Below are 11,178 nucleotides of genomic sequence, written 5' to 3' on the forward strand. Positions count from 1 at the left end.
CACCAATACATTCTATTTAACATTATTTTTATACACTCTTCCAAGAGTGTTATTAGGAAAAATAATGCAATGCATTAACCTTGTGTATTACTAGTATCATGTTTGGTACTCTTTTCTAACCTATTTATACACTCTATTATGTATTAAGGTGTGTATTACTAATACCATGGATTTTTAGGTATTAACAATGGAATGGTTCTAATGCATGCGTTAGTATGATTAAAGACCCAATTACCACTCAATTTTTTTTTACATCTTTTCCAGTATAATAATGGAGGGTATCTTTGTAAATAAATATTATTTTATGCAATGCATGATATTTTTAATGCATCAAACCAAACAATGCATAAAAATAATCTATGTATAATTAATGCAACCGTAACTAATACATGCATTGCTAATGCAAACATTACTAAAATACTCTATTTAGCATGTAAAAAAACCTTAACAACCTAAAACAAGAACCAGGTTCTTGTTGAATTAGCAGAAATAAAACATAACACACTAAACAGAGATTTATCGTGGAAAATCTCCTTACTCAAGGGAAGAAAAACCACTACCTACACGTCATAGGATTTCACCAAACTTCACTAACTTCAAAGAGTAACTTTAGATTACAACTCTATAATCAAAGGGACCAACTTTAGTACCGCACCTCAACAGTTTACTCAAATTGTTCAACGATTAAGTATAATCGTTTACTCTACTCTCGAAAAAGTCAAATTCACTTCTTGTTACAAAACCTCACTTTCACACTTAGAACAATTATCACTAAATAATGGTTCTAAGTTGAAATAACACAAACTATGCTTTAGAAAGAAAACCTAACTCTAGTTCTTCTTTCTTCTGCCGTCTTGCTCTTTCAGTGTCGTCACGTGCTCTTTTTGCAAAATGCTCTGGATTTATGAATTGTAAAAGCTTTGATTCTCTGTATCAACCATCCTTTTATAGGAGTGGATTAAACCCTAGTTGAATCCTACAAGAAAAGTAGTTACTTTAACTCAGTTAACTTTCTTTTCCTTATAAGGAGTCTTCCTCACTTCTTTTCCTTATTTAGGAGTGTTCTCCTTTTAATAAGGTTTTTTCAATTCCCGCGTTTTCTCTTGATTCTGCTACAGGATTGTGAACTGATTCACTTTGTCACTATCAAAATTAAACCTATTCAAAATATTGTCATGTCATCAACATTATTTTTATACTCTCTACCAAACGATCCCTTTAAGTGTTTAGAGTCTTCCGATTTGATGTGTTTGTTGGAATTATTCCTTACCTTTGCTAGGTTTCTCTTTTCTTTCATAATGCAAAGAATAAAGAATTTTTATGGGTTCATTACTTCCTTAATATTTTGTGAAAGATAAAGGTTTCTTATTGGTTATGAATAATTTTTTCCTCTCCTTATATTAAATTATCCTTTATTGGACTTGTAAATAGCTAGTTAAAGAAGTCATTCGCGCCCATGAAAAATGGATTTGAAGACAAAAACTAGTCAATTTGTATCCCTGTATTGTGAGATATATGTGAACCCTAATCCAAATACTTTTGATCTACCATTGAAGTATCTTGTGACAACTGATTTATATCCTCTATAACAATCCTTCTTGTAATAGCTCTAACAACTTGCATATAAGAGTTATCATTGTAAAGTTTGTCCCAGAATCTTACATTAAATTAGCAATGCCACTATTTAATCCTTATCAGAATCTCACTTTAGATCAGCTATGACACTAAAAGGAGTAGGGTCCTGAATGAGACTAGGTTGTCATCTCACCACAGGAAAGCAATCACGCATACTAGATGTCGAGAGTGGTGAGCTTAAATTTCGAGTGAATGATGAGGAAGTGAACCTCAATGTGTGTAAATCCATGAAACAACCTAATTAATTGCAAATGGGGTGTCGGTGATTGATGTTATTAATGAAGCTGTGTCAAGCATTGAAGCATAATAGACAGCTAACAACAAGGCCGTCAAGGCCATAATACCCCACATAGATACATATATCCCACGGGAGAATCCAGGCTATTCAGGAAGAATCGCAGCAATTCCCCAATCCTAACGAAGTAGTTCCTCCGGAATCCAATGAACAATAAAGATTATTTAGGATCAGCTTGCGAATTTGTGGCACTAGAATCATTCAAGCCTTTACGAATAAATAGAATATCTCATAGCTGTACTTATTCTTCAACGTCACTTTGTTCAGTTGCATGTAATCAATGCACATACGGCGCCATACATACATATCCATGTTTGGAAGTGATCGATGTAGAATTTCGAGAAGTGATTTATCACAACAATTCAATACATCTCAATTGAATAGAAACCACTTAACCTAAATATTATAATATTAGTCAACATCTCACTTTTAAAGAAACAAAATTATGATTAGTATTTAGTAGGGATGTTCACGGGTTGGTTTGAGTCGATTATTGGTCAAAATCAAAACCAAACCAACTTAATCGGTTTTAAAATTATCAAAACCAAACCAAACCAAATATAATATGCATTTATCGGTTTGGTTGTTTTCGGTTTTGGTTTGGTTTGGTTCGGTTATTCGGTTATTAACCATACATAAAAATAAAAGAAATAATTTATTCAAAACGTGAAAAAGGTGGCAACAATCCATTCAAACAAAAAAATAGTTAGAATGGCTGGCATTACAGAACTTTGGATCATTGAATTTACTGAATAAAACTTCAAAATTCACTATGTTGGCATAGAAGGAAGAGACAATGACATTTTCAGTCTCACAATGAATTTCCATAGACACTCATATACATGAAACCAATAAGAAAAATATTCTCACATTGGACATTGTTTCTTTCATAAGTAAATTATAAATAAATTTTGATGAAATATATGTAAAATCTTTAAAATTGTTTATGAATATAATATATTATGTATGTATAGTAATAAAATTTATGTATATAACTTGTTGGTTCGGTTCGGTTCGGTTATTTCTTTGATTTTTTTCGAACAAAACCATAACCAAACCAATGACTATCGGTTCTTAACAATCTAAAACCAAACCAAACCAAAACCCAAATTAAATCGGTTCATTTAATCGGTTTGGTTTGATTTTTCGGTTTGAATCGGTTTTTATCCAAACCATGAACACCCCTAATATTTAGCAAGAGTGCATCTTTGGACTTCAAAACATACATTCATTTTGGAATATAAAAAAACTTTTTACCAAATAATTATTTATTTTTGTGTAAAAAAAAAAAACAAGTATGGAATATTCTTCTTCTTCTTCTTTTTTCAAAAAGAAAAAAACATAAATAATATGGAATATTTTGTCTAGAATAAGGAGACAAAAGTTCTACATTCTTCCATTTCTAGTATATCCTAAAACCCTACCGGCCGGCAGTGATCATTTTCAGCTCAAAAAATGTCAGATATTCCGCCGGAAGTTATCTCCGAGATACTTTCTCGACTTCCGGTGAAGTCGTTGTTAAGATTCAGGTGCGTATCGAAATCCATCAAAACCCTTATCGATAGCCCTAAATTCATCGAAGCTCACCTCAAAAATCAAGAACTGAAACCAAATTCCGATCTGAAGCTGATTCTCAAAGCTCACATTGTTGCTGATAACCTTTTCTCGCTTGATTTCACTTCAATGGCGTCGACCCAAATGCCCAGAGAGCTTGCACATCCACTGAAACACCTCTATGGACCGACTCAGGTACTGGGTTCTTGTCGTGGGTTGGTTTTGATTTCTAATAACATGAATGATAATGGTGTTTGGAATCCCTCTACTAAGGTATTTAGGAAGTTACCCTTTTGTCAGTTTAACCCTCCGAGGAAACCCCCGGGTGGACGGGGTCCGGGGTTGGCTCAGATTCGTGGGGGGTTTGGGTTTGATTGTTTAGCTAATGATTATAAGGTGGTTACGATTGCACAATTGTATCATCCTGATGCTGAACCTTCGTTGGTTTCGGAAACGATGGTTTTTAGTTTGAAGTTGGGTGTGTGGGAGAAGGTTCAGGATTGTCCTTACTGGTTGCTTAAGGAGGATAATGGGGCTTGTGCTGGAGGTGCATTGCATTGGATTGTAACGAAGGAACCGGCAGCTTGGTGGAGTCCTTTGATTCTTGTGGGGCTTAAACTTGGAAATGGGAGTTTTCAGGAGGTGGCGTATCCAGAGAATTTGGGGAATTCGTTACAGATGAATTTGGCAGTGTTGGGAGAATGTCTTTGCTTGCTGAAAGGCCATCTCACTTGTACAAATGCGAAGAATCATGTGTTGGATCGTATTGACGTATGGATGATGAAGGTTTACGGAGTGAAAGAGTCTTGGGTTAAGTTGTTTTCAGTTGAGCAGTTAGAGGGTCGACAACATTTCCGTTACTTGAGGCCAATAACATATTCAGTGACTGGTAAGGAAGTTCTTCTGGAAATGGATAATAGGAAGTTTCTTTGGTATAGTCTTGAAAGGAAGTCGCTCAAACATGCTAAGATTAGCGGTGGATTGGACACTTTTGAATCCGTTGTCTGTTTGGGAAGTCTTGTTCCTTTATATGAAGGTGGCAACAAAAAGGATAGGATGAAAGGGATTGAACAACGAGATGACTCGGTGACAGTGGAAATCAAAATGGAACTCTGAAGCAATATTAACATTATGGAGGTAATTGAAATGCATGTTTTATCTTATAGTATTATATTACCACTTTATTGTTGCTGATATGACACCCCATACGTCGAATTGCATTCTGCATTTCAGTGTAACTTCTAAAAGTTTGGAAGTTGAGATTGTCTTATCTTAGTTGACTACTTTTTCTGGTTGTCTAATCCTGCCCTCTCAATTATAAAAATGTCATAACTTGGTCCAAGATAAATTCGAAAGTCGTTGAGCTGGTTCTGATGTCTTGACCTCGGAAGAAAAATAACTGTCTGTGATCGACTTCTTTAAAAAATTACAACTTGGGATGTGTAAATTATGGCTCATTGACTCTCTTGTTATTCTTTAGCTAAAATGCCTAAAGGGCAATCAAAAACTGAAAAACACCAAAGGGGCGAAGGTACAGAGCTACCCATGCCTTGCCCCTTGTCCTGTTAATACGGTTTAACAATGTTAAGGGGAAGGCGCATGGCCCCAGACGCCTTATAAGGTGCAGGGCCACCACGCCTTACACCCTGGTGGACTCCTTCCCCTTCTCACCTCAACCGCCACACGCACACTGCCCCAACCCCCCTTCCTCTCAATTACTGCAATATGTTCACCTCAGGAAGTTGTCTCTTTTATATTGTTCAAGTGCTTTGTATCTCTTTTGAACTTTTATGTTTTTTTTTTTCTTCCACTTCTAATAAATTGGCATATAAATCACATTATTCAGGTCTAAATCTACTCTCCATTAAATCAACAGTATATAAAATGAAAATAAGGTTAAAAGAAAAAATAGAAAATGGCACATAACTGTGAATATGATTTATAAAGTAAAATCCTTTGTTTTACTGTGTTGTACTTTGCGTTTTACCTTTTAATGAAAATAAATCATAATCCCACAAATGTTATGACATATTTAAGATTATAAGATTCGAACGTTTTATACGTATACAGTTATTATTTTTCCATATTTAAATCACAAATTCAGAAGTCTTTATTTTTTTCTTATTTTGTATTAATTTAGATGATGTCACATCAATTAAAACAGGTGAAATAGTAAACTCTCATTTGGATAGATTTTGAAATTTTAAATTTGAGTTTTTGAAGTTGTGATATTTTGAAATTTGAAGTTGTGTATGGACTTGCATTTTACTTGATTTCTTTTTAAAGTTTTGTTAGTGGAAGTCCTGAATCACTAATCTAAGCCAGTTTTTGGATAACTTTAAAATCAGATTTTCAAAATCAAGTCAAATTTCATGATCAAACGCTAGTTAAATATCTAGTAAAATAATTGAGATGAGCCTAAACTTACTAAGATATCATCATCATTATTAAAAAAAATGAAAGTTGTAAAAGTGACACAAAATAATGACCAAAAGGAGGGGGGGTTGGGGGCAGTGTGCAGTGTGCAGTGTGTGTGTGGCGGCTGAGGTGTGAGAAGGGGAAGGGGTCCACCAGGGTGTAAGGCGTGGTCACCCCTGCGCCTTATAGGCGTGTGGGGCCGTGCGCCTTCCCCTTAACATTGTTAAACGGCGTTTCGGGACAAGGGGCAAGGCGTGGTTAGCCCTGTGCCTTTTCCCCTTTGGTATTTTTCAGTTGTTGATTGCCCTTTTGGCATTTTAGCAAAAAATTGTTGCCATTTTGGCTCCGGATTCTTGTTCTTTTTAGTTCTCTTGTTAGCGTCACTGACAATCCATCTATCCTAATCTTGTTTCCAAGTTTACTTTTCATTCAAATAGACATCAAGTTTACTTTTTTTAAAGTACATATCGTTTTGCTGCATAGTCTTGCTTTCGTTTTATTGTTTGGTAATAGAGGAATTCAAGTTGGAACTTTAAAGCAACCACGGGAAAGTTTAAAATTAGAGTATAGAGGCAAGTGAAATGCACGTTTCATCTTATACGGGGAACAAGAGTATAGGTCTACATCCAAATTCTCTTTTTTTCTTAGTGAGATAGGGAAACACATTATAATTTAAAATGTTTGCAGGACTTGTGATCAAAGAATCTTGCTAGTCGAACCAAAGGTTTCGGAGTTAAGATCGTCTTATCTTAGGTGACTACTTTTCTGCTTGTCTAATCTTGCCTTCTCAATTTAAAACCTTGTCGTATCTTTTGTCCGAGATTAATTTGAAAATCATCAAATTTGTTCAGTTTCTTTGACCTTACCAGAAAAATGACCGAGTCTATGACAGACTGCTTTACAAAATTACAACTTGGAATGTGTAAACTTTGGCTCATTTACTCTCTTGCTGTTCTCGTAGTTCTCCATTATTTCTTAGTGACACCGATAATCCATCTACCCATTATCTTGTTTTCAAGTTGACTTTTCATTCAAACAGACATCTAGTCAAAGACGTTTTTACAACCATTAAGTAGTTTAATAAATTCTGAATCCTCTACATGATTGCGTCCTCCCTGCATCTTTTTTTCCTCTTCCAACTTGCATTATACTTTAGCTAGTGTCTTTGATTTTTGAACTTCACGTTACATTTCTAAGTTGGTGATTATTAATGGTTACGAATGGCCACCCCATTGTACATCTGGCCATTATGCAATGGAATTTCTCCAAAGCTTCCAAAATAAAATGGTAGATTGAGTAATCGTAACATTCATTGTGTTTTAAATATTTCTTGTGAAGTTCTTTGAAGTGAATGATAACTAATGAAGAAGTGTGTGCTTGGGCATGCTAACTATTACAACCAAATGCTTTAGATGGAAGTAGGTTTCATGTACAATTAAGGCCCCTTTCCGCCTGCCACATCCCAACGCTCTTTTTTTGGAACATTGAGTTTACTTGTTTGTACCGATTCCTCAACATTGTTCATAACAACGATTCGTTGTTCTTGCAGGGGATGCGTTTCAGTTTACTAAGGGATGAAGAATATAGACAAGACCCTTCTGTTTATACCTGGCTCTCCTGATATATATAGTTAGTGCCATACCTGACTTTATCTTTTGTTAGCAACACAAATTGTCGTTGTGTCCAGAAAACTAATCCATTGACGTATGTGTTATTTTGCTATCTAATTTTAGACGTGTGAAAACCGCCTGAGGAAACGTCATACTGTTAGTATTAACTATTAACTAGTAGGTCATTTGAATCTTCACCTATGTATCTAGTATAGCAGTCTCTTTGGCTGCTGGAAAATTGTGGTTAAATATATGACTAATATTTTACTTGTTGATTCTGGTGTTGTTATTTCGTAATTAGCTAGTTAACATTATTGTATGTAGTGCTAATGTGTGTTGATCTAGTTTATTTGCGTCTGTATTTTCGTTTTCAAATGACGGAGATGCTCAACCATTCAAGCAAAGTTTCACTTGTTTGGCCATTTCTATCAATATTACGCCATTTCGTTTACTTTTACTTGTCCATTAATGACTTTAGATTCGACCTCTTACTATCTTCGACTTTGTTGCTTTCAAGGCTTTCGCCCTTTATTGTCTTTTTTCTGGAGGGGGTAAAACCATGTTCATGTACCAATTGTCTTTGAGTAATTTTATTGGTGATTAACTATATATACTGGTAGGAACGGCTCAATAAGATCGATGGCCTAAAGTCAACTTTAACGAGATGTTTATTGTTTTTGGTCAATCTTTACAAAAAAATTAACCTAAAAATCTATTATAATTTATAGGTAAGAATTGGACTTCAATTCTTTTTAAACTAGAGGTCTGAGGTTTGAGTTTCGTAATGATATTTTGTTTAGCTACGGAGTACTTTCCTCTTGGATTGGTCCTGTGTGTCTCAAAATCGAATTAATCGGGAATTCAATATAAATATCAAACATTGGATAAAGAAAAACTGAGACCTTCAATATATATATGTTAAAATATCATCTCTGACCTTTTCCTCTGTTTACTTTTCATACATATTTTAATTTCCTTCAGTACAAATTCTAACGCAATCTTATCCATCGATCCGATATTTAATAACTATCAGATCGGTGGATAAGATTATGACACGTGTATGTCCGTTAGTATAAAGGGTATATATGATTTAGTTTTTGGACGGCGGGGGAACCAATGTCCCTAAAGTATGACAGAGGGTATCTGCATACTGTTTACGATAGTTCGGAGGTATATTCATCCTTTTTCTCTTTTTTGTTTAGTTAGGGAGCACTTTCCGTTTTAATTGGTCCTACATGTCTCAGAATTGAATTAATTGAGAAATTCAATATAAATATCAAACATCGAATAAAAAAAAATTAAGGCTTTCAAAATTTTGAAGCCTATAGTTTTCGATTTAGTCGCTTTAGTGGCTTGACCCTTTGGCCGGGCCGGCCTCTTGATATCTCATTGCTAATTGGTTAATGGTGAAACCATTAATTACCAAATGTCTTGAGTGATTTTACTAGGTGATTAATATTAATCTCCTGACATCATGTTACTAATCTATATATATATATATATATAATAAAGCTGGATGTATGAGAGGTGGTGTGGCATGCCTCTAAAGTCAAGAATGACATTTATCTTTTTTCTTAAATTTTTGACATTTTTCTTCATTTTCTAATTTATTAAAAAAACCTATAAATTATTTTTGAATTACATTAATTTAGAAATCTCAAAAGTCATTATCATTAATTTAATGATTCTTTTATTTTCTAATTAAACCAAATAAATAATGCAGTTTACGTTCTTCATCCGTTTTGCTCATTTAGGTCATCAATAATTTTAATATCTAATTAAATTGAGAAATTAATATATTCAATGTCTATATTCCTTTATGTTCTTCCATATTCCTTAATTCTCTTTATATTGTCAATTTATTTGTTATTTTGATCATATGATGTCTATGTTTCTCTTTTATGTTTTTTTTAATATTCATTTTATATTGTCAATTTATATGTCACTATGAAGCTTCATTTTTTTGTAGGTTATTTGGTTATGCCTAAAGGCTAAAGGTCTCATTTCACGGTATCTGGTAAGTTGTTTAAATATATTATTTTAGTTAGTTTTTTTTTTTTTTGCAATTATTTTGTACTAAATTGGGTAGGATATAAAATCATAACATAGAAGAATATATAAATTAAGAACTAATATAAAATTGGAGAAAAATTCAAATATTTGATTTTGAAAATTGAGATCTTTCAAATATATGATTGAGTTGTAAGATTAATCAGCGCAAAGCGTGAATAAGTTCACTATAATAATAATAAAGCTATATATATATATATATATAAAAGGTATAATGATATATGTAGGGACATTTTTATAGTCTAAAAAAATATTTATCTTTTATCTCCTTTTTTTTGAATTTTTTCTTATTCTTTTCATTAATCAATCTGATTAATAATTTTAAAAAATCTATCATATTTATTACATCTATATATATATATATATCACGAGTTACAAAAGACTGTCATCTGTTTATTTTCTCTATTTAATAACATGTCTTATCAATCCTTTCTACCTAATTCTTATATTACATGTAGTTTAAAGCTAAACAAAAAAGAGTGATGTCACACCTTCTTTTGATTAACAATAATATTTATCTTTTTTAAATCAATTTTTGATTTTATATCTCATATTTATCAATAATATTTAATGCAGATTAATCATATATATTTGTTTTAAAAAATAGTCCAAAGACTGATTTTATAGTTTTTACCATTACAATCGTTCATAATTATTATCCACAATTATGTAAATGCGTGTCTATGTCTCTATGTAGATGTAGAAACGGACAAACACGATCTACCTACACTTTTAATAAAATCATGTGCATTAGATTTAATTAAGACTTGAAATTTCATATATTTGATACATTATAAAAAGTTGTTCAACGAACTTAACGAGCTATTAATGATCGCGCGAAGCGCGGCTAAGTTCACTAGTTGGTTAATATAAGTTAAATTTAGTCAATTAACTAGGCATTAGTATGTAACATTAGCATAAAATAGATGTATTTAATTAAAGGAAAAATTACGAGAATATACTATTTAAGACTTTAAATTACATAATATTATTCTAGACTTTTTATTTATAACATTAACATTTTAATTATAAATATGACAATTTATTATAAAATAAATAACTACACGATTTAAGACCTATTTTATTGGTTAGTGAGCTAATTTTATGGGAATCATATTTTACCTTTTATTTTATTTAATTTTTAGAATTCCAATCACAATTATATTTGGATACGTTTTCGTTAATAAATATCTCATTTTCTTTCTCTTGTTACCCTTTTCACGAAGGGATACAATTAAATGACATTCATCGTACTTTTTATTGGTATTAATGTTGGATTGTTGCACTAATTTTTTTTTTTTCAATATCATCTTTATCAAGACAAATGATTTGTCTCTCCCTTCTTGAAAATATTAAGCAACAATTTATTTTCATTCCTTTTCTTCTTTTCAAAATCATCTCTAATAACACAAATAAATTATTTTTACTTCTTGGAAAAATCGATTATGAGTAGAAAAATTATTATAGATAATACTCTCAGAAAAGTCTCGTTTAAGAAATATTCATCTTTTCTCATTAAGAATTTTAATTTTTCTTCATACTTGTTCCCCCCTCCCCTCAAAATTACACATTTTTGACGAAAAAATCACAAAAATA

At 32.5% G+C, this 11,178-nt stretch overlaps 1 protein-coding gene across 1 annotated transcript; it reads left to right on the forward strand.

The window, feature by feature from the left end:
- Positions 1 to 3,300: 3,300 nt before the first annotated feature.
- Positions 3,301 to 7,624, forward strand: LOC125842097 (F-box protein CPR1-like). Its single transcript, XM_049521304.1, has 2 exons — positions 3,301 to 4,621; positions 7,475 to 7,624. The coding sequence occupies exon 1, from the start codon at positions 3,386 to 3,388 to the stop codon at positions 4,598 to 4,600; it is 1,215 nt and encodes a 404-aa protein (XP_049377261.1). The 5' UTR covers positions 3,301 to 3,385; the 3' UTR covers positions 4,601 to 4,621; positions 7,475 to 7,624.
- Positions 7,625 to 11,178: the final 3,554 nt, after the last annotated feature.

Source organism: Solanum stenotomum, chromosome 1 (genome assembly GCF_019186545.1).
Source record: "Solanum stenotomum isolate F172 chromosome 1, ASM1918654v1, whole genome shotgun sequence".
In the NCBI taxonomy this organism is placed as follows: domain Eukaryota; kingdom Viridiplantae; phylum Streptophyta; class Magnoliopsida; order Solanales; family Solanaceae; genus Solanum; species Solanum stenotomum.

What these genes read in the sequence shown, in the direction of transcription:
- LOC125842097 (XM_049521304.1), top strand. Translation starts at nt 3,386, where the DNA reads ATGTCAGATATTCCGCCGGAAGTTATCTCCGAGATACTTTCTCGACTT.